This window comes from Peromyscus californicus, unplaced genomic scaffold (assembly GCF_007827085.1).
Source record: "Peromyscus californicus insignis strain IS unplaced genomic scaffold, ASM782708v3 Scaffold_8__1_contigs__length_139910024, whole genome shotgun sequence".
Taxonomy (NCBI): Eukaryota; Metazoa; Chordata; class Mammalia; order Rodentia; family Cricetidae; genus Peromyscus; species Peromyscus californicus.
This window is the reverse complement of record NW_026294606.1, coordinates 65,971,573-65,996,563: the sequence shown is the minus strand read 5'-3', so window position 1 is coordinate 65,996,563 and position 24,991 is coordinate 65,971,573. Positions and strand designations below refer to the sequence as shown.

Genomic DNA, 24,991 nt, shown 5'->3' with positions numbered 1-24,991 from the left:
GAAAACATGGGCTGAGGGCCAAAACTATCATTGTCTTGTTCAGGCTCCTAATATACGGTGATTATATCATGAAGCCATTTTAGACAATTACACTCAATGAAATAAAATGACCCATCTGTTTTAATGAGTGCTGAGGAGAGTGAGAGTTAGAGGGAGTGAGGGAGGGTAGCAGGGAGAGGGAGAGGGAGGGAGAAAGGGATAGAGAAAAGACAGAAAGACAGAGAGGGCTAGGGAGACAGAGAGACAGAGACAGAGAGAGAGGGCAATGTAAGCAAATAAGTAAGCTAGACCAATCTCCTCATAAGGGAAAATAAAGGGGAAGCTTGACCCAAAGGGAATAATGTATTTTTGTTAAACTTTAAGGACCTTGAAACCATTGATTTGAAGTTTAGTTGAACTGCATTCAAATCATGTAGTGAAAGTTATGTTCGGGGCTGGAGAGATGGCTCAGAGGTTAAGAGCACTGACTGCTCTTCTAGAGGTCCTGAGTTCAATTCCCAGCAACCACATGGTGGCTCGCAACCATCTGTAACAAGATCTGATGCCCTCTTCTGGCCTGCAGTCATACATGCTGTATACATAATAAATAAATAAACCTTTTAAAAAAATAAGTTTATATTCACTTCTCACAGTGCTTCTAAAGCATGTGTGCAAAGCAAATGTGACATTCTTACTGAGACACGATGCTCATAAATTCATTATAATACATTAGCAATTCGAATAATGCAATTCTTATAAACATAGCCTATGAGTTTAAATGGAATTGAATTAATTCAACTGAACAAGTTCTTGAGTTTGATTCAAGTCAAAAGGAATCGAGAGGTAAAGGGCCTTGGTTTATAAATCTCCTCATCTCCCTTAGCAGCTTCCCATCTCTGGGCCTTGCTTTCATCATCTAGAAGGAAAATAGATATGTAAGTTGCTGCTCCAAAGGTCTGACCCTCAGCTCTTCGGTTCTATAACCCACATCAAGACACACCTGCCTTCCAGGTGCTTCTGTGATATTGTGTAGGTCACTAAGGATTTGGCTTTTTTAAAAAAAGGGGATTTGGTGAAATTATAAAACCATCTTCTTAGGTACTTTTGGAAAAGTTTTAGATTCACAGAAAAGTTATGAAGACATTCACATCTCATGATGTGTCCTACTCAGAGTCCCCTTTGAGCAGCATCATGTAACTGTAGTTCAATAGCCATCAACTAATAAAAAGATCTTTTTGAAATTCAGTCAGGCTTAATTGTTTTTAGTTCTTACATCCTTTTTCCACTCCAGATCCAACCAAGGACCCCACATTGAGTTTTTTCAGATTTTCTTACTTCAGTCTCTGACACTCCCTTTTTTTATTTACTGACATAATCTTGGCACATTGGAAGAATTTTGGCCAGACATTTTGAAGAAGACTGAACTTAGCTTTGTCAGGTGTTTACCTAGAATTAGACTGAGGCCATCTATTTGACAAGAATAGCACCCAGGGGAGATATACCCTTCTGGATGCACTCTGGCATGGGAGTGTGATGCCACTGTCTCCTTGTACCTGTTTTGCTGGCATAAGCGACTGTCACCCTAGTTTCCCTACTAGAAAGTTGCTCCTTTTCTGTTACTGTGAGTCTATTTAGAAAAATACCATTAGACTATGGGAGTATCTTGTTTCTTTCTCCTATGTTTCTTCACTAATCTTAGCATCCACAAGTAAGTCTTGCCTGCAGAGTTATTACTGACCAACTGAGCTAGCTGTATTTAAGTTCATTCTATGTAACTCTAATATAGGAAATATATATACAACCATTTATTTATATATGCTTATTTATTTATTAATGCTAGTATGGAATCATAGATATTTAATTTTTGTCATATTTCATTCCTATGTCCATTTCTGTTGCTGCATTTGTCCCACATTGAGTGACAGGGTGAACCTTCTTGGGGGCTTCACTAACTTTTTGATATTGTCCATCTTTCTATGAGTATTTCTATATTCTAAAATACCACATGGTATTCCAGGATTATTTTCTCTCTCTCTCTCTCTCTCTCTCTCTCTCTCTCTCTCTCTCTCTCTCTCTCTCTCTCTCTCTGTGTGTGTGTGTGTGTGTGTGTGTGTGTGTGTGTGTGTGTGTTTTCTTTGCAGACCTTGCAGCTAACCATTCTTTAAGTAGCCACAATTACTTCCTTTCTTTTTCTTTTTTTTTTTTTTTTTTGGTTTTTTGAGACAGGGTTTCTCTGTGTAGCTTTGCGCCTTTCCTGGAACTCGCTTTGGAGACCAGGCTGGCCTCGAACTCACAGAGATCCACCTGGCTCTGCCTCCCGAGTGCTGGGATTAAAGGCGTGCGCCACCACCGCCCGGCCCTTTCTTTTTCTTTTAAGAGTGATATTTGGCAATCAGGATCTGAACACGAAGTGTTCACATGGCTGCTAGAACGCAACAGACAAAACTTGTAGTGTGTTGAATTAAATAGGCTACCTCACCCCATATCATCTGTCTACTAGGATCCTTTCCCACATATTCTATTCACCCCAAACTATCAATACTATTTGAAATCAGCAAATTACATGTTTTAATACATAGCTTAATTTGGTGAATCAGAATTTTTTCAATTCACTTGTTAATAACAGGTATCAGGCAATATAAACATTGTTCAGTTAATGTATAGAACAGCCACTAATTTTCTTTACTATTAAAAATGATAGAAGAATATTGATCATGTGACATTGAAGAGATCATGGAGGGCAATTACTATTTTTTTCAACAAATACATGCTAAGTGCCTTCCGAGTGCCTAGCACCATTCTAGATGAAGAGTACACAGCATTGAATTAAACAGTGATTCAGCTCTTTGGGCCTGAGTTCCAAGCCTGGAGGTGACAGTGACTGCAATGGGACCTTGACAAATGACCGCACTCTGGAGCCTCAGTTTCCTCATTAGGAAAACAGACATAATACCTAATAGTAATTTCCTTAAAGGGAATGTTTGGGGGTTAAGCTAGATAATAGCAAATAATATGCATATATGCATTTACTAATTTTAGTCATAAATGAAATAGCAACACTACGTGGACGTAATCTATGCCCTTAAGAAACCCTGTAATCACAGAGACAAAGCATCCAATAGTTGCCTTTCATACACGCAGGATAGAAAGTTGAATATGGGTGAATTTAGGGGAAGGCAGCTTGGGAGAAAATTCAGTCATAAGGACTTGCTGTATAAGCATAAGGACCTGAATTTCATTCCCTAGGTCCCTCATCAAAAAGGCCTACATGGCAGCATGTGCATGTAATCCTGGCAGTGGGAATGTGAAAAAAAATAGATGCCTGGGGCTGGAGGCCAGCCAGCTTAGCCTGATTAACCAGTATCAAACCAATGAGAGACAAAATAAGGTGTACACCTGCTGAAAAATGACCTCTGAGGTTTCATACTCAACTGTGCACGCATATACACACAGACATGCACACACACACACACACACACACACACACACACACACACACACACAGTGTTACTAAGATGATCAAAGACTCTCTGTGGGTGAATTAACAAGGTCCCAAGATATAACTGCATTTATATATATGAAGCAACCCAGAAGAATCCAATATAAACAAAGACTCAGAGATGGCATGTCAAGAGTTCTCACCATGATAACAACAGTAAAGATGACTTTCTGGTGTAGACAGACTGAAACAGTGAACGGAAGAAGGCACAGATGAGACCCCAGCAGAAGGTCATATGTCTTCCATATGCTATGAACATCATCCAAAAAAATCATTTCCTGCTCTCAAGAAGCCTTCATTATATCAAGGGACAGAGGGCTGTGAACTAATGTTTGGTTGAGTGATACTTGAGTGAGGATGAAGGACTCACACATTTCTAGGTCTGAAAGGCGCAGACATTTTTAAAAAGGATCTTGGCATAAATAGTGAATATTAACGGTCTCTGTTTTACATAATAAAACATTGCCTAATCTACCATTGTTAGTGTACAGAAAACAAATTAAAGACACACCCTTTTGTGTTGTTGAATTATGCTAAGAAAGAAACTCAATAAAAACAAAAGGAAATTCTATTCTCTTTTTACTTTTAAAGTAACTTGGTCCAGATTGATAGGTGCATAAATGGAGGAAAGGGAAGTTCAGATGTTTAAAAGTCCTGAATAAGATGTTAAATAATCAATACTGTGTAAGGAATGTAATGAGAACTATAATTTGTTTAATACTTGAAAATAGCCTCTGTCTTTACAATAAACAGAATAAGGTGTTTATTTATCTACTTTCTACCTCTTCAACTTTCAAATATGCTCCTGCATTTACAGGTGTGTTCACAAATGTTTTGCTACTATTATCCAGGGGCAAAACAACCCCATGTTTATAACACATACCTATTTCCATGCTGTAAAGCTTTCTACAATGATTGATTTTGAGCTTTATTGACTCACACGGGATAAGAATTATACAATTGCCTTAGGTACAGCTGAGACGAACCCAACATACCTTCCTTCTCCATTCCAGCCACTTATAAATGTGCAAACTTCCTATTTTTGTGATATATTGATAAGACCATCCAGGCTCCCATCCTGGATATAGGAGCCACTGTGCATACCTCTCAATAGATAACACAGTTTTATTCTTATTAAGATATGCATATGTCAAGGCTGGGGTAATGACCCAGTTAAAAAGGTTTTTGCTCTGCAAGCATGAGTACCTGAATTTGATCCCAGAGCCCATATAAAAAATAAAAACCAAACCAAACAAACAAACAGGCATAGTGGTGCATTATGGTCCTGCACAGTGGTGGGTGCCCAGTGGTGGGTGCCCAGTGGTAGGTGCCCAGTGGTGGGTGCCCAGTGGTGAGTGCACAGTGGTGGGTGCCCAGTGGTGGGTGCACAGTGGTGGGTGCACATTGGTGGGTGCACAGTGGTACCTGCAATTCCAGAACTGGGTAGGCAGAGACAGGGTGATTCCTGGTACTTACTGACAAGACACCTTAATGCAATCAGTTATCCCCAGGTCCCACTGAGAGACACATTCTCGAAAACCAAGGGGGATGGCTCCTAAGGAGCAGGAACTGTGGTCACCTTTATCTACAATGTCTCTGGTTTGCCCCTGAGAGGGCAGCCATGTTGAAACAGTGTGCCTTCCATCCAAAGCTATATCACTAGTCTTAAAACTAACCATAACTTCCTCACACCCAAGTCTTGGTCTAAGCTAAAACTTCCATAAGTATTTGGTAAATAATTCATTCCAAAGTCTATAGCACATTTAAGTAATATCCAACTTGAAAGCAGTAAAACTGTGGCATTTACCACCTCAGATAAAAGAAATCAAACGGTATGGCTATTACATTTACGTACAAGGTGCCATCTGTCAGTTTAAATTTGAACTAATTTCCTTCTAAATATTCATAGTGTATACTGGCTTCTCTGAAAGCCATGGTATCAATGAGTAAAGCAGGATATTACTTCCACTTGACCTTGCTTGTAAAGACATAACCGGTAAAATCCTGGTGCCTTGCTACAGCTCCTCTGAAGCAAGAGTTGCGCCTGTGGAAGAGCTAGACGAAGCCTAAACATGACAGTGCTTAGGATCTTACATTAGCTCTTCCCTCTTATTGTTTATTCTTTCTATAAGTGATTTAAATTTATTAATATGCAAATGGATACTATTTTAGTGTCTGTCTTTCTTTTTTTTTTCATCCCTTCTGTTTCAAACTCTTGGCACACCCTGTTCAAGAAAGGGTCCATATTTTCTCTTTCCACTTAGAAACTCAGGTCAAATGTCACTTCCTCATGAAGCCCTCCCTGACTATTGAAACCTGCTAGAAACATACATTTCAGGTGGAAGTTATACAAGCATGTGATTAGTTGATAAATATCCTTCTTATAACCAAGGGATAAATGTGTATGATTTTGGTTACTTTGGAGTCTTGATGCTCAAAACTATTAGCTGATACAAAAAACACCAGGTTAAGATTAGGTGAATAAGTGAATAACTGTTTGAATGAATTACATAAATACACGAATCAATATACCAACTATCTCACAGGCACATGTCTTTGCCTATGAACCATTGTTCCTATCTCTCTTTAACTCACCACTGGCTTCCAACTCTACTGAAACTTAGTAAGTCATTTTATCTCTGTGTAGAATGAGCATGGGACTATAAGTAGAGTTAATGAAAATGAACGTCAGCACTCCTCTCCTGGGGTTCCACGTCAAATGGTAGTTTAATCTTGGCAGCTTTGGCCTTTGCTCCCAGCTCTATCTCAACTAGACCCAAAGCTCTTCAAGCTGCTGAAGAGTTGTGTGAGATTTTTAACATCTATGACAAAATACAAAATAACTTAAAGTAGGATATAATTGTTTTTGTACATCATGTAGTTTCGGTACATTATGGTGGGAGAGATGGAAAAGCAGCTTACACCAGAGCAGGTAGGAAGCAGAGTAGGATAGTAACAGGGAGGGCCATGGGAAGATGCAGCCCCCACAGACACTACCAGGGAGTCTTTGGATCTAAAGCCTCCAGGGGTCTTCTTCCTCCAACCAGACTCCACCTTCCACAGTGCGACTTCACAGTCCAAATTCAAGATTGAGATTAACCATCACACCAGGTAGTGTAAAGAGTACCACATCTGAAGCCAGGAGCCCATGTTCTCCCTTCTTCACTAGCATGGAACAGATTTACAGCCTTGGAGTGTATTGACCTTGGCTTATCTAACCATAAAAAAGTAAACCAGACCAACCCTCACCATTCAAGATTGTTCTGGAGGCAACTTGAAAACTCTAAAATTATTGTAACTTGTCAATTATTCCCATTTCTCAACTCTTCCAGGCAAGTGGAGGTGGCAGGATGGTGTTCAGCTTCAAGGCTGAGGTCTGAGCTCTCTGCTTGACTTAGTTCTGTGTCCTAAAATAATGACTGAAAAAAATCAGTGTCTAAAGTTTCCTATGAGAAGGTCCATTTGTGTGTGTGTGTGTGTGTGTGTGTGTGTGTGTGTGTGTGTGTGTGTACTCATGCATATATGTGGAGGCTAGAGTTTGACGCTGATGTCTTGTTCAATCATTTTCATTTATTTTTTGAGACTTAACTTATTCAGCTGGGCTGGTTGGTACACAGTACCACCTTGAACTTGTACATTGGTGCTGCGGATTGGGTCCTCATCTTTGTGTGGCAAGCACTTTGCTGAGCTAACCCCTAGCCACGAAATGGTCCATTTAAAAAATAACCAGGAAAGTCCTTTTGAGTCCTTTCTATTTGCGTTGTTACTGGAACTTTTTCCGTATGATAGTCATCTTACATAATTTATTGATATTTTCCTATGATGTTAAGGCTCATTATCTAAAATCCAGTAGTGCTAAGAGATGTTTCCAGGAGAGAGAATGAACAAAAGAAAGGCTGGGATCTGGCCAAGCCTTAGATGACATTGCGAAGTAGGTGGAGCTCATTTGAGGATACTCAGAGTCTCTCTTCTCTGCTTGTTTTCCTTTCTACCAGTGAAAGCTACAGAAGTGCCCGTGTTTTATCTTCCCCCAAGCATGTGCTAAAGAGGGATTGAATGACATCATTGTCATCAACTTAGGAGTGGTTAGGAAAGCCAAGTTAGACCTAGAGACTTTGATGCTACAGGTCCTGGCCTATGCGGTTTATTGTCTCCATTTTGCTTTTCTCATGCTGTGGATGGAACCAAGGACTGTATACACTAAGCAAGCACTCCACTACTTAGTACTCTGCCAGCTCTTGGGCTCGGTTTGGGGAGTTTTACACTGGCCTCTGAGTGCCTGAAGACTTGAAGCACCTATGTCCTGCCCACTGATGGGCCTGGAAGGTCAGCACAGCATGGCTTGTGGTTGATGTTCAGTAAGATGTTGAAGAATGAGGTGCCCAGGGCATGGAGCCACTGGTATCAATGCCATTCCTCGCTCCCCCACTCCTCTTCCATCTATAATTTGACCACAGATGGGTTGCGACAAACAAACAAAACATGTATGTATGTATTTCCTCCCAGTCCTGTGGACAAGAAGTCCAAAACCAACATGGTAGCCGAGCTGGTTCCTTCCACAGCTCTTGCCTTGCTTGTGTTGACCGTCGAGTTCCTCAGATGCTCTCATGGTCTACTGTGCAGATGGCTGTTTCTTCTTACAACACCAGGTCTATGGGATTAGAGTCTACTACATGATACCACTTTAAATTAACCACCCCCCCACCAGTATAGACATACTGCAAGGTGCTTCCTAAGGAAGTTAGAATTTTGACACCATGAGATTTATTTATTTTACAATTTTTAATTAAAAAATAGTTTTATATATATATATATATATATATATATATATATATATATATATTGTGTGTGTGTATAAAATGTATTTCAATTTCCCTATTACCCTTTCCTATCACCCCACTCCTTCTGAGCCCCTTTTCCTTCCCCCAAAGTGCCCATCTTACTTTCACATCTTTTTAAAAAGTATACACTTCAGCACATGATACTTAGAAAATATATATTCACTTTACAACTCCAAGGCTACACAGCCACCAAGGCCTAGCAACAGGTGCTGTCAGAGTTCTTGATCACTGTCAGAGTTCCTGATCATGCCTAGCCAATGAAGGGCGACCACGCAATGCCACCAGATTGGGACACAGCTTGGGTGCTGGCAGGAGGGTATATAAGGCCTTCCCCATTATTGAATAAAGGAGTCTGCTGCTTGCCTTTTTTTAAAAAAAAAAGCATATAAAACCTCATAATGTTCTAATCATAGGAGTTTTCTCTCAGGCTGGATATGGGTGTCTTGGGAGCTTGTGGCTTTTCTGGGGACTAGAAACTGATTTCCTATAGGCTGAAAAAGGATTCCTAGTCCTGAAGGAGCATACTTTTCTCCAGGACTTTTGGCAGCTGCCTGGACAGTACACATACACTGTACATCAGTGTGGCCCGTGACAAGGACCAAGAGAAATGATCGGTACAGTAACAATGAAAGCAGAAAGTCGGGGAGGGGTGGCCCTCGCAACCACAGGATGCTAATAACATGTAGAAAACTATTTTCATAAGGCACAGTCATTGTTTGATTTTTTGTGGGTTTTTTTTAAAGGGAAAATAAACCCTTTGTAAATTACAGTGCCATAACCTAATACCGCATTCAAGCTCATAAATGTTTTTCTTCAGAGTTCATTTGGAAGCATTTCAGACAGATTGTTAGCATTATTGCTTTCTGGGATAAAATCATGCATTTTTTTTCTCCAGCATTTCTTCCTCGACTCATAAGCTTCCCCTCAGTCATATTTTGCATGCTGTGATAAAACAGCAAGAAAGGCAGCCTCTGTCTATTTTTAAATGAACACATTTGCCAAACTTAAGGAGACTCTAATGCTGGCTTCCCACAGACATGAGCTGTTTTTCTGCTGCCCCAAACACCAATTTCTCCATTTCCAGACTTACGCACTCCCATCTTTAACCCCAGCGTTCTGTAACAGGTGTCCAGTCCTGTGATCTCTCTTATAGCCTTACTGTGTATAGAGGAACAGATTATGATGGGTCCCCAGAAATTTAAGTAAAGTCTCCAGATTTTACTTAACTGCCTTTGCTGGTCTTTACATTCTTTAGGAAGAAGCCTAGCAGAAATGGGACAGTGATGAACAGGTCCTGGAACAGAGTCTATAAAGAACAGCAACAACAATCCCAAAATAGGGATCAAGAGTCAGTAGGTCATGTCACAGAGGCCCAATGTCCATGTACAGACTTGAAAAGCCAAGAACACACACACACACACACACACACACACACACACACACACACACACACACACACACCCCTCTGCATGAGAAAGGCTACAATACGAAATAGGAAAGGCTTGGATTAGACATGAGAACACAGAATAGCATTCATCTAAGCCCAACAAATTCTCCTATGCACTTTACTTTCTCTTTTTATGCCCTTCAAAGGCTCCATCAGAGACGTGTTAGTGAGTGGAGACTTGTCCAAGGTCATTGGACAAGTCAGCAGAAGTCAGTGGCAAAGTAAAACAGAATTTGGAACTCCTAGTTCTTCACCTTCCATCAAGCAAATTTCCACTTGACAGACAGCACTGCATTTCAGACAGGGCTTCAAAGGCTTTAGGAGACATTCAAGGAGAGACCATGTGCAAATCAAAATTGCCCTATATATAAATGATCAATTCTATACATTTATAACCACCTATATACACCTATTTACTGTGACTTTCCAAACTTAGAAACAACTCTGGAGTCCCTTAGCCAGGCCAAACAATCCAACTGTGGGCTGTGTGACATTAACTGGGTGGCGTTGCATACCTATAATCCCAGCACTTGGGAGTTGGAGGTGGGAGGATCTGGAATTCAAGGTCATCCTTGGCTATATATCAAGTTCAAGGCTAGCCTGGGCTATATGAGAACTTCTATCAAAAGCAAACAAAAACTACCTTCCAAGAAAATTACATCAGTTTACCCTCTCATAAACCAGGCACATGAGCTCGTGGCCTTCCACTAGTCCTGCCCAGGGCTAATCTTTCATCCTTCCAATTTAAAAAGCTAAAAACAATATCTTGTTGTCCCCTTCATTTGTAATACTTTGATGACTAATGAAGTTAAATATCTTCCTATGTATTTATTGGCAATAAATGTTTTATGTGAATCCCTCCTTATAATTTTTTAAGAGTGTGTTCATGGTTTTATCAACTTGTATGAGTTGGTTACAGATTAGGCATAACCAATAACCACTAACATTTATATTTTTACTAAGTGCCATACACTCTGGTAAACACTGAAAAATATTAACTTTTGATCAGGCCGATGACATGGTAGCAATATTTCTCTGCTTCTTTCATTCTTTCAAACATGCTCAGGTGTATTTGCTAAAATTATAGTTTTAGAATTCCTGCGTGAACTCTTCATTTTCTCAATATTTAAGGTGCCCCCTTCTGAGTTGTGTTAACCTTTTTCTGCAGCTCCTACCTTTCCATATATGTTATCTTTGGGCATTCATTTTTATTTATTGAATGGAGGATGTGTGTCCATTCAAGGCCAGTGTGGGACATCAGGAATCCTGTTACTGCTCTCTGTCTTATTGCTGTGGGACAGGGTATCTCACTAAACCAGAAGCTTGTCATTTCAGCTGGTCTAGGTGCTGGGGTTTAAAAAAAAAGTCATAACTGGCTTTTCATGTGTGTGCTGGGATATGAAGCAGGTCCCCATGCTCTTCTGAACCCCCTCTCTACAGATTTCTTTGGATGTTATTATAGCACCCCTTGTTGTCCAAAAGTACCTGAAATTAGTAAATCCTCTGTGTGTGTGTGTGTGTGTGTGTGTGTGTGTGTGTGTGTGTGTGTGTGTGTGTATACATGCACACCTACATGTCTGGCAGTCAGAGATGGGCATGTGTGTTTCCTTCTACCATGCTCCACCTTAGAGTTTAAGACAGAGTCTCTCACTGGACCTAGAGTACAGACATACATCTGGCCTGCCTAACCAGCAGCCCTCAGGAACCATCTCCCCAGAATCTGAACTTGGATTCTCTTGCTCACACAGCAAACACTTTGCCCACTGAACCAACTCCCAGGTCCCAGTAAACCTTTTTGAGTTCCAAAATAAAAAAGGAATGCTCTGATGACCTTTGTTGTAGCTGACTTCAGATTTGTGTGTTTCTCAGGAAGATGGGACAAGAAGAAGGTTCCAGAAGGGAGGTTACAGGTGAGAAAGGCTGCCTGAACTTACAGAGCATAGGTGCATGGGTGACAGAGACTTCCCATGGAAATGACCCTGGGTGAAGGTTTAGAAGGACATTGTCACCTCTCTTTGTCCCTGAGAAGTCTCCCGTCTTTCTCACTGCATGCTCCCCACCTGCCCCAAACCTCAGGCACACACTCCAAATGAAGCCAAGCTGGAACAAAGTTTCAGCTCTAGGATTCCCTTGCTTGTGAGTGAAGTCAGCCTGCAGCCCGTGCACTCCTTTGGAAAGCTGAGCACTTCCTCCTTCTTTAAAAATAACGAAGACATAGGTAGAGCACAGCTCTGCTGACTTCACCTTTTAGGATCCTGCATCTGTGCTGTTCCTTTTTTGTTTCCTTAAGAGCGCCCTGTCTGTCCTTCCATCCAGAGGAAAACAAACTCCACTCCAGTGAGGCATGACAAAGGCCTGAGGCACCTACAGAACATTTTCTGATTGAGTGGAAAGAGAGGATTTGAGTTGCCAGTTATTTCTTCCAGAAAGACAAAACAAAACAAATAAAAAAAAACAGCTAATGTGTCGGTGTGGAGAAGGGCAACATTTTTCATATGCTTGTTTTCAGATTTGCCTTTGAGACAGTTAGTAACCGGCGGGGGGGGGGGGGGGGGAGTGAGCATGGGCTCATAGTAGAAGACCTGTTATCAGAAAGTGAGGGAGTGGGGAGAAAGTGTATCCAGTTACCCACCCACAGATCAGCAGCAAAATTACTTTGTCTCCAGGTTATCATTTCAATGCCTAAACAAAGGTGAGATGGTTCAGTGGGGAACAGTGCTTGCAATGAAGCTTGAGAATAAATGTTAGACTCGTGAGAACAACATGATGGAAAAATAAAAGTACTTAAAAAGTATTGTTTCTGGGTGTGCATACATATTTGTGCATGCATATATACATACACAAATATGCATATACACACAAACATTTATTTCTGTGTACATAAAGGATATATAGATACATAAGTGGATGCACACATGAGCATCCATCCTATACCTATGCAATACATAGAGAGAAGCAGAGAGAAAAAGGGAAAATCTCCAGGGTGCTTATCAAAACCTGTCCCAGCATTTAGAAAGAGAGATTAGTTAGAAATGTAACCAGCAAATCAATTCTCCTTCCTTAAAGGGATCTGCCCAACTTGAGAACCTGAGCATAAACGCTCTTGGCCTTTCCAGTAGGCATATACCCCATAATACTTCTGGGGTCTCATCAGACAAGCATACTTTTGTGGTAGATAACTGTTTTCTCGGCCTCCAAATAACTGTGGCTATATTCTTACAAAGAAAATTGGGGCCTATTTTGCCTATTAGTTTTATTTTTCCAGAGTTGGAAAATTCCCTCCCTGAAGCAGAGGAATTAAAGTGCCTAAAGGCGTGATCCTCTTCTTTGTCATGGTAGGAGTTAGTCTCCGGGATTCTTAGCTCTAATGACAATCTGACTGTGACAGAGCCTCTATTCACAGTCTAGATTTGGGAGGGTGTGTGCACATGTGCACACTTCATCCAGCAGAATTCCCCTCTGGTTCCCATGCACTGATGCAGCTCTTCATGCTGCTCACCCTTAGAACATGATCATAGTCACACTTTGTCTCTCAGTTAGGAAGTTGTGGGCCTTGACTTTGTATCTGGCTCTATGCCCAATACCACAGAAGCAAAGGTTTCTTTCCTTTTTTATTTATTTTAACCCACACTATTGCATGAAGTCTTTGACTATGCAAACTCAAAGACTCCTGCCCTGCAAGGGTTTATAATCTCATGTCCTTTCACTTTTTTATCAGATAATCCCACCTCTGGTGTGTGTGTGTGTGTGTGTGTGTGTGTGTGTGTGTGTGTGTGTGTGTGTGTGTGATAGGTGGTCATGCTCATACATGACCATTAAAAGGCCAGAAAAGGACATTGGGTGTCTTCCTCTACTGCTGTCCATCTTACGGCCTTCTCATCAAAGTGTAAGCTGATAGGTCACTGAGTTCTTGGGGTCCACCTGTCTCTGTCCTCCAATTCTGGGGTTACAAGTATGCAGAATCATGTCTGGCTTTTAACATGGTTCTGGGGATTCAAGCTCAGGTCCTCATGCTTATAGAGCAAGGACTCTTATCCATTGAGACCCTCCAAATAAAATTTTAAAATTCATCTCTTTTAGTACAAGATCCAATATTTGGGTATAAATATTTCTCTTTACTTAGTACCAAGAACAAAGCCCACAATTCCTCTTGAATCAGTTTGGGTAACAGAGCTGTCCATCTGCTGTCATGGCAACAGATACAGATTCAAGTGAGGCTACCCTTATTACACTCATCTCAGATTTGGAGCCCATGAGTACACAGATAGAAGAGTTCATGTTCTGGTGATGGTTAAAAAAAATGCACTAATATCCCCTAGGAGGCACGTGTAACAAAATGCACTAATATCCCCTAGGAGGCACGTGTAACAAAATGCACTAATATCCCCTAGGAGGCACGTGTAACAAAGAATACATATGAAAAAAGTCAGAGAAGTTGAAATTCTAATATACGTCATTGAGATGATTTTTAGAACTGGAAGACTTAGGAACATAGGCATCCTGCTTCAGGGATTTGAGGCAGAAGCTGGCTAAGCTGCAGTCCCCTTTTCAGTGGTTTCTTTAATTCCATAGACACAGCTCTCTTTAGATGGCTTGTGTTTGGCTTTCTCAAACAATAGTATGTGCAGTGCCTCAGAGTCAAATCCTGAGCCTCCTATTCCAGACTCTCTATTTCCAAAACAGAAAGGGTTTGTCTGAGGTTTTGATCTTGGAGATGTTTGTGCCCATTTCTTAAGAGAAAATATGTAATGAGAATCATCGTATCTTAGACTGAGTTTTCCCCAAGCAGACATTAAGCCAAGAATTAGAAAACAAATTGTGTATTGGAGGAGTTAGCCTGCAAAATATTGATGTGGAAAAGATGAAGGAAAACTCAGAAAGGACGGATGCCAAGAGGAGAGTCACAAATCTGGTTGCCACTGTAGGTAGCTATGGTTTTCTCTGGCTGGTGACATCCAGGGCACAGGAAGGGACACCCCTCCAAGTGGCTCCACTTGGACCGGGAAGCTGTATGTCTACTGCTCAGTTCCAGCTCCCAGCCCTAAGTGGCTAATGCTGTTCCCGGGGGTAAACCTGAGAGAAAGAACCAGACAGAAAGATGACTGACAAGACAGTATGGCACTGAGTCTTTTGCTGTGAAATCCCCTTGTACCAATTTAATTCCTCTATCCTCCTCCACACAGCTTCGCAAGACGTTTCCTCATCCCCCTACTTACCTTCTCTTTCACTAGAATTAACCAATTATAGTCTGAACTGTGTATGTTTCCTTCTACAGCCCTTGTTCCTCCCAAGTCCATTCTCTGTTCATTCTTTAGATGTACCCAGTGTCATTTCTAATTTTGTGTCTTTCCACCAAAAATTACCACTGTAAATTAGATGGAGACAGACTTTGCCTCCCAGGCAAAGCACTGAGATAGTTTGTCCCCTCAAAGAGTCCAAGATTTCACTATTGCTCTCACTCAGATCTACCTCTGACCTGGTCATGTGAATGTCAATAAGTTTATAATGTAGTCATCTTAATATTCAGTGTATGTCTCTGTAAGTTTACTGTTGGTTAACTTTCAAATTTCTTCTTAGAAGTCAAAAAATTTTTAGAAATTGGAGAAAATTGTATTAAATTATTGGGTTGTCCGTGTGCTATTTACTGTTACTGTTGTTACTTAAGATCATCGGGATAATATTTCAGTTATTTCATGTCATATGGGCTGCTTCACCAAAAGAATACTTATTAACCGCACTCTCTGGCAAGAGCGGGCGGTGGTCTCAGAATGACACTCAGAATGTGCTACTTTGCAGGCAATGATCCTTGCTCCCCAGGGTTGTCCTTGGAATGGGAGAACTAAGACAGCACATATAATAATAGATCAGGCCTACAGTCAGTTCTCAGCTTGTCCTTGTTCCCTTTTCCTTTTCCTGGGTCATCAGCCGTGAATCTAGAGAACGGGGAAAATGATACCATGGTGAGTTTGCAAGCATGTCTGAAACAGAAGGTGTTTGAAAGCCACTCATTCCTGTGCCATACTGTCATTGCACCGAAGCCCCACACTCTTCCAAATTGTCTTAAGAGCAGTGTGAATTCTTCTTCTGTTTTTATGGTTCTCACTGTGCAGTGGGAACCCTGGGGCATCCTGTGTGCTGCTTCCAACTTTGAGCTTAGTGCAGATAAGGCTGAGCCGCCCTTCCTAGAAACACTCAGGACCAGAAGTCTTTAAGTTTCTGCTTATTTTATTTTCTGGTTATGAAATATTTGCATGTACATAGTGAGCAATCTTAGAGATTGGACCCAAGCATAAATACAAAATGCATTTACATTTTTTACATACCTTAGACACACAGCCTGATGGTAATTTTATAAAAAAAAATTTTTAATAGTTTTGTGCATAAAACTGTGTAGAATTTTCCACTCGTAACATCATGTTGGTGCCCAAAAAGTTTCAGGTTGAGAGGGCATTTCTAATCTGGGGTTTGGGGATTAGAAATGCTTATCAGGTCGATTACTTCTAAAAACTTATGCATGTATTTTGCTTTTGCTTTTTTTTTTTAAAGATTTACTTGTGGGAGCGTTTGGAAAAGGGAAAGTGACTGTCTACAGGTATGTGGTGCTGGTACGCAAATATTCTTCTGCTTTAAATGCATTTTCCTTATGTGAGTAGTCTTGCCTTTGAGACTCCAAAGACCTATCTCACCTGCTAATTCTGGAGAATGCTCCTATGTCTTTTTACAATTCTGGGTGTATTTTTCACCTTTCTCTCATTTCTACATATTTTTATTCTCTTACTTTATGAGCAAATCTCCAGCTCCTACTAATACACCTGACATTAAATAAGGTATTAAAATCATCAAATCAGAAAACGACCCATGTTTTAGATGGCTCTGAACTTGGACTATCTATGCTTTGGGAATTATCAGTGACATGTAGGACAGAATTATGGCAGGGAGAATGTGACTATTTACCCTCACTCTTACATCCAAGTGTGGACAAGAAGTTGGGGAATAGAACCTGCCAGGAGTCATCCCCTCCAGAAGCAAGCCCTCTGCAGCATTAATGCAATAGACCTGGGATCAGAACCTGACCCTTCCACACACTAACTGTTCTGTAATTTCGGGGAAAACTCCTGTAGCAGTGATTTTCAACCTTCCTATTGCTGTGACTCTTTAATATGGTTGCTCATGTTGTGGTGACTCCCTAACCATAAAATTATTTTTGTTGCTGCTTCATAATTGTTACTTTGCTACTGTTATGAATTGTTGGAGATAGACGTTTACCCAGGAGTCATGACCCACAGGTTGAAAATCACTGTTCTATAGCCTTCTAAGCATCTGGTTCTCATCTATAAACTGGACTATCAATACTTATCTTAAGAAACTACTTGTGTCCAAAGAATTCAGTGAGAATTTGAATGCAAATTATGCTGAGTAATAGCTGGTTAGGTAGTTGAGCTTTCTTAAAATGTTTAATATGAATCCAATGAACTGGGTCAGGATTTCAAGACAAAAGTCATATGTGAATGCATGCATACAGACCAGCATGTGCAGGTGTCCTAGGCATGTGATGCTAAGGTGGCTAACTCCCAGACAGACCCTAAGGTTAGCTTTCCTCAAACCAGCTTTTCTTCCTCAACCCCAATATAAATGTGTCAGGGACTGATTTGTGCCAACTCTTCTCATTTAGGATACAGAGCATCAGAGAGCTGAAACTCCAGCACCTCTGAAGCATGAGGCTTAAGCTTCTTATGGCCACAAATTTACACGACCAAGAACCCTGCTCTGTCTGCCACACTCCAAATCAACAGCTCTGTGCTAATCTCATATTTTCCATGATCTGCTCCAGCCTATTGCTGGCACAAGGGCATAAATGCATATTGGTCCTTGGAGACAATTCTGTCACAGGCGATTCTGCCCAAGGACACTCCAATGTCCATGCCAGAATCTTCTTCATCCTTAAGGGGATTATCACCCCCACTTCCTCCACTCACTCCCCTTTCTTCTCAAAGGTGATTGCCACAGCAAATCTCTCGCATGCCTAATACCATTTTATCATCAGATCCCCCACCCCCAGAACTGGAAATAATACAATTTTGAAAATAAAATAATACAGTACAGATAACATCAAGAGGCTTGTAAAAAAAATCCCAGTGGCCCCCATGTTGTTATCATGAAACTGTTTGCACAGTATTTGGCCCCTAGACATGACCCTCCCCCTGTCTGTCAGAAGAAACCTATTCAACATAGCATCAGTGTACACTTAATTCTGGAAATTTTGGCTCCCAGCTAGTATCTCTTATAAGGAAACTTCAAAAGCTGCTCCACCTTCCTGCTCTATGTTTTCCTACTCTCTTTCCTTGTTATCCTCTCTAGGATGGCTTTCACATTCATTCCTCGCCTCAGATACGACTATTAGAATTGCCTGAGAATGTGTTTAAAATTCCAACCCTGGGCCTTACCCCAGACATTCTAGTTGCATTGACCCACGATGATGTCTGGGCATAGTGTTTGTTTGAAAGTTTCCTGAGTAATTACATTGTGCAGACAGGATTAAGAACTACTTCTTGGGGTGAAGTACAGAATTGTTCTATAAACCCACTTTCGTGTGTTCTTGAATCTGCAAAGCTTAGCTAGGAAATTACCAGTCAATTTGAAAAATTATCAATGAGCCAACAAAATTCAAAAGCCTCAAGTACTTATTGTGAGTAGATGTGTCTTGGGGTTGGTGAGGTAGCTTAATAGTTAAGAGAGCTTGCTGTCCTTGAAGAAGACCCAAGTTTGGGTTCCATATCCCACACAGGATGGTTCACAACTACCTAAAACTCCAGCTCCAGAACATCTGATGCCCTCTCTGGATTCCATAGTCACCAGCATGTGTACATATATATAAATATAAATAAAATAAATCTTTAAATAAAATATATGTCTCCTCAAATATGGACATAGGGCTCCCAGAAAATCATGGAGCTGTGTTATAATCACACTGTATTATCACAATATAGTGAGTCTACTCCATAAAGAAATCAGGTCAATGGATGTAATGTGCTTGATAGGCCTCTAGCATCCTTTGTTCAGAGCTCTCTGCTCTCTGATGGGTTAGAGGGGATCTTCTGAGTGTGGTGCCCACTTGTTCATGCCAAGAGCAGAATTCATTGTGCAAGGCTGGGTATGTTGGCAATGACCTCTAGAAGAAGAGTTCCTTTAATCAGGGAAAGATCCCCTCCATGATTCATGAGTTCCACTCATGCTCCAGCTTTCTCCCGACAGAGCAAGGCCAGTTGTAACAGTGGATGCCCAGCTCCTACTACACCCGATGATTATCAACCTTGAAAATAAAACTTGCCAGATTCCGGAATTCCCGACACCTGTAGCCTGGTAAGTTAGCCCAGTAATACACACGTTCTAACATGGGGTCAAATCACCTAGATCTTATTTATTTAAAAAATGCAGATTTGGGTGTAGAAAGTCTGGGGTAGGGTCTGAGGTCATGCATACTGAATATATATAAAAATCTTCAAGAGGATGTTCAGGTTTCTGGACTACAGACCAAGACTGAGCAGCAGAGACCCAATCTTTGCAGAGGAATGCTGATGTGATGCTGAGCTCTGACTGTGGGCTTAGACAAAGGCCAGTACTCTAACCTACAGGCTCTTAGATTTAAAAAGACCAAAATACTTGGGAAATTCCCAGTTAAACAAACTTCTTGGCACACTAAATGTTAACCAAACCCAAAACACACCAAAATATCTTGACTCTAACTTTTGCATATATTGTGGATGCCACTTTTGAAAGCTATCGTGTCTCTCTTTTTTGAAATAAACAAACTAGTCTGAATTACTTAGTTCCATGTGCTAAAAATAGCAGTTTTGTAACTTGGCATGTATGACTGGACAGAAGGTCAATGTTATAAAAAAAGGATATTTTTGTACACTGACCTGTTCTTGTGGCCATGATATTACAAGGATAAAAGGGACAGTAGGAAACATGGCTTATCTAGCTTTTGACTTATGCCTGTCACAAAATGACAAAATGGAACTGGGTTATAACACATCCCAAGAAAAAGTACCAGTTTATTTGTTAGTGTAGGGATCCCAGACAGCAGAAGACACTGTGCTGGTCCATGGTACCAGGGCATTTCCTCTGGAAAATCAACAAAGGTCTTTGAGATTCACCTTCATTTTCCAGGGTGACTGTTGAGTTCTTGACAATATCAGAATAAAGAACAAACCAGCCTTGACCCTGAGAAGCTATTTGTGGCACATCTTAGCATGTTGTTGATGGCCGTTTGACAGGAGTTCCTATGGGAATCAAACCTACAGGGGTGGGTGTAGGGGGCAGAGAGTTCCAGGTTCCTGAAGAATTCTTTGGAAAACATCCTGTTGTGAGGGGTTCCCTGTGTGGGAAGGCCGGTCCTCTCCTTTAACTGCCTTTGAAAGTAGTTGGGGAATGCCCTGAGCAAACTTTAAAATGGTTTTAAACCATAAAATAGTATAATGAAAACCTGACCTGAGAGAATGTGAGAGAGCCAGCATTTCCCCACTGCCCGGCGTGATTAAGTGAGCACTAAATGAACTGTGAGTGCTGTTTGGCTGTGAGCATTAAGACTCTCATAGTCTCCAAGGAGCCCTCTGTTCACACCTTCAAAACCCGGGTTCCACACTGCAGTCTGTTAAGCACGACAGCAACATTCCAGTACAGAATGTGTTTATTTTGAAATACATGATTTATTTCCTAAAGAGTTTTAGTTTTATGGATTTAAAAAAGAGATTGGAGTCTTTTTCAAAAGAATATAGGAGTATTTACTTTTGCTCAGGAAAAAATTTTTTTATCTTTGAAAATTTTCATACATGTATAGAATGTATCTTGATCATATCCAACCCTCACTCCATTCCCAATTCCCCCCACCAGGACCCTCATCACCCCTCCCTCACAACTCAATATACTTCTTCTGTAGTTCTTTATTTAAACCACTCTGTCTGATTAGTGCTGTTGATTTATGCATGGGCATGGATAGTGTCATCCACCAGGGCACTGGAAACCCACCAGTATTCACACTGCCAAGGAAAAGCCACTTTCATCCAAGCTGCCATCAACTGCCAATAGCCCCTTGGCCAATGCCTTTCCCTTCACCAGCCATTTCCTTGTTGATTGGAGTCATGTTACTAAGATAAAATGTAATTTGTTCTAGGGACAAATTATACTGCATTTGCTTAATTCTATCCTATTACTGTTACTTAAGTCTATTGTGTCCTTTTCTGAAGATACTTAATTTTCAAGTGCAAAAGTTTTCATGTGTTTCAGAATATTGAAAGACAAAGCTGGAGAATGAGGGTATATCTCAGTAGTAGGGTGCCCCGGGTTCTATCCTCGGATCCTCAACCAACCAACCAGACTCGAGACAGGAAGCAAACAGCTGACTCCTGTAGAAGTGTTCCATGCAGTTGACCCAGAGTACTTGAAGCATCTTTGCTGTGACATTGACCTGATTTGGCATGAGCTTGCACAGTAGATAAACCCTTTTGCAAACTCCAGTCACAAAGCATTCCTCACTTCCTTCCCCTGTGGATTTCCGAGTTATTCAGTCAGCTGTCTGGTTGTGTAAAATATCTGCTGTTGGCATTGCTCAGTTAGAAAAAAGGAAATGAAATTCAGCATACTAAATATTAAGATAATTGGTTACTAATGAGAAAAACTAGTGATGTTTTTCTGTTTTATAAACATAAAACAAACTATCTACTTCTCCAATCTCAAAAAAGAGGCTTTTTTCAGATATCAATGACATCATATAAAATCATCATTAAAGTAGAGTTGAATTTGTAATGAGATGGGTCAACTGGTAAAGGCACTTGCCACACAAGCCTTGGGACCTGAGTTCAATCCTCAGAACCTGAGCAAAGGTGGAAGGTAAATCAATTCTACAAAATTGTCCTCTGATCTCCACATGAGCTCCATGACATGTGTGCTCCCCAACACACACACATCAAGTACATATATGGACAATAATAAATAAATAAATTAGAAATAGTGATTGTTTGCTTTGTACTTTGTTATTTTGTGCATATGTGGTGAGTGTGATATATATACATACACATATATATATATTTATATGTGTGTGCACATGTGCACATGGGTGTGTGCACACAGGTGTGTGGAGGCCACAGGTTGATATCAGGTATATTCCTTAATCAATGTCCATCTTAGTTTTGAGACAGAGTCTCTCACTGAACCTCATTCGATCTCATCAATTAGGCTACCCTGGCTAGCCATAAACCCTAGAGCAGTGGTTCTCAACCTTCTTAGTGCTGCAACTCTTTAATACAGTTACTTGTGTGATGGTGACCCCCAACCATAAAATTATTTTCATTGCTACTTCCTAACTGTAATTTTGCTATTGCTATGAATCATAATGTAAATATCTGATATACAGAATATCTGATATGAGACCCACGTGAAAGGGTCATTTGACCGCTAAGGGGCTCTTGACCCACAGGTTGAGGCTCTAGGTTGCCCTAGAGTCACTTGTCTCCGTATCTCTTCCCTATCCTCAAACCCAGCACTGGGATAACTGCTGTTGTGCCTGGGGGGCGGGGTTCCTTTGGATGCTGGTGATCCAAATCCAGGTCCTCATGCTTGTACAGCAAGCCCTGGGCCAACTAGCATCTCCCCATCTGGCTTTGTATTTTGAAAGCAGATTTCACATTTATCTCATTTCTCATTATCCACTACCATGATCAGAGTTACACCACAAGCTCCTTGTTCACTGTCTCATGGGGGGCAAATAGTGTGAGGATTGGATCGTGTTGTGTCTATCCTGCCTTCTGTGGATAGCAGCCTGTCTGCCAATAGTTTCATGTAGATGTATGCAATGAGAGCTCTCAGTTGATTTCATGTAGTTTGTGTTTGGCTTTGTTTTATTTTTTCAATCAAAATGTTGAGACTAATGGGCTTTGCTGAATTTGAACATAAATCATAGCTTGAAATTATATTTCACATTAAGTCATATTTCAGTTTTGCGTGACACAATTCATAATTATGTATTGATCTGAGAATGGAGCTGGTTCCTCACTATATATCTGTAGATATAGCTAACAAATATCTTCCTGTATTTAGGATGGATGTGGCCATCCACTGCTGTAGAATTTTGAAATCTTCTTTTTAGTTTAGAAAAGAACTATAGAAAACCTGCCACTTTGAAAAGGTATTTTAACTAGAGCCGTCTTTAACCTGGTGGGTTCAAGTTGAAATGCTACTAGCAATATTTCAGCAGGCTATAGCAGTTATACTAAATTTGAATGAAAGTTAAACTCATCCAATTGTTAATGATATTGAAGTAACAGAAAGGGAGAACTAAGAAAGAAATATAAATGTACTCTGACATAATTTACAAACTAAGATAAAGCCTTCAGCTGACAACATCATTTATCAAATTCCTTCTTTCCAAAGACTCAACATCCATTTTCGTAACTGTAACTTACTCCTTTGTGAAAGTTATATTGCTTCACATTGTACAAAGCAATTACTGTATGTAAGTTCATTTAAATTTTATATATTGATGATTTCACCATAAATGTGGATTTATTTTGCCAAAGCTCTGTCTATGCTGAGAAATTGTGAGTAAAACATCGGCCGGCAGACAATGGTAACACATACCAAGTGCTTATAGGAAAGCTGGGCATGGGGAAAAAAATTCAGAAAATTTAAAGATGTAATTTCCTACCCACCTTCCATGAATAATTCTAATTGAAGGAGAAGTGGGCTGCCGTTTGTGATTTCTCTGGGGAAGTGGTATAAACACTAGTAATAGCACAGACATCTCAGGAAACTTTTGCCTAAATGGTGTGTGGCGAATTACTTACCCTGAAGGGAGACATTGACTGAGGTCACGGGGATAGATGAATCCCAGATGTGACACATTTCTGTTACGTTTGACACAGGACGCTGACATCTAATTAAAGCATGATTGGAGAGTATTTACTTCTTTTGAATTCCATAGAAACACTCAAATCATACTAGAATTTTATTAGTAAAATCTTTAAGACTGTCAGCAAATCATCTATTCTCTCATGTCTTTACTTTCTTACCAACGCTCATAGGTCCTGACTACATCCTGGCTGTTAGACTATTTCAGGAGGGAGGTGAGAATATTTGATAAAGTCAAGTGGAAACAAGTGGGTATTTTCCATCCAGTCTATGGCCATAAACCAGGGCAAGTTCAGGTCACGAGACAATCTCCACAAACATTTCTTGGATGGCGGTTAGTGCATGCTGAAGACAAAATTACAAAGTGTCTTGGATTCAGCTATCACTGCCTTTATACCCACATCACCGTGTACAGTTGGCTTGAGTCAGCCGCTTTAACTTTCTCTCTCTCTCCCTCCACCTCCCTCGCTCTCTCTCTCTCCTCACAAGGTGCCGAGTTCCAGTCTCCTCCCAACAGTGTGGCTGACTGATGTTAAGACCAGCCTGCTGTTTCGTGCTTAAGATTAAATTCACAGGCCTAACCATGACTTCAAAGCCCTGTTCGCCACCCATCAACCAAACCAGCTGACCTCGTCTTGCTGGGAGCTCTAGTCACACCGGAAAATTTCAAGTGCCTCAAGTGGAGCCAGGGTTTTGCTCTTCTCCATCCTTTTCCGCAGCGTTTCCCCCACCGTGCTGCCCAGTTCTTTACTCCATGGCACAAGGAAGATCTTCATGTGTGTTCACTGCGTAAAGAAAGTGGGGGTGTTAACCAATTAATTGGATCTCTACCAATGTTTTCAAGGATTTGCCTCCCTATGCAAAGGCTACCTGTGTCAATTGTATTAATATTGTGTCAAGTTGGTGGGAGTGTGTATGTGGGGGGGTATACGTGCACACACATGTGTATGTGTATATAATTAAATGTATAGAAGGAAATGATGTGTTCATTTTATCTGGAAGGAGGGGATCAGATTCCTATCTCAGATTCATAACTTTACTAACCAACAACTGTTTTCCCACAGCTTTTCTTTAAGAGTCTGTGCATCTATAGCAGGCCAGAGCCTTTCAAATACAATAGGTGAGCATATTTTCATCTTTATGCTATCCTATGCAAAGAAAACATGACATATTTCTATGCACAAATCTTAGAAAACTAAAGGTCCCTTTATTAAAGTTCAAATATCTATTGTACATTTTAAAATTGTCTAATTAATACTACTTTAATCATGGATATTCACTATCAAAAAATAATTGGAAAAGTGATACTTTTTATACATA

At 40.6% G+C, this 24,991-nt stretch overlaps 1 protein-coding gene across 4 annotated transcripts in view; it reads left to right on the top strand.

The window, feature by feature from the left end:
* The window catches only part of Itga8 (integrin subunit alpha 8), a 178,238-nt gene that overhangs the window by 77,578 nt on the left and 75,669 nt on the right, over positions 1 to 24,991 (top strand). For 2 of the 4 annotated variants that reach the window (XM_052728122.1, XM_052728123.1), the window contains exons 14-16: positions 16,313 to 16,358; positions 19,019 to 19,126; positions 24,736 to 24,791. In XM_052728122.1, the coding sequence (XP_052584082.1) occupies positions 16,313 to 16,358; positions 19,019 to 19,126; positions 24,736 to 24,791 (210 nt within the window). Of the gene's footprint in view, positions 1 to 16,312; positions 16,359 to 19,018; positions 19,127 to 24,160; positions 24,448 to 24,735; positions 24,792 to 24,991 lie in introns of all 4 variants that reach the window. The other 2 variants (XR_008215733.1, XM_052728124.1) reach the window with 2 other exon arrangements.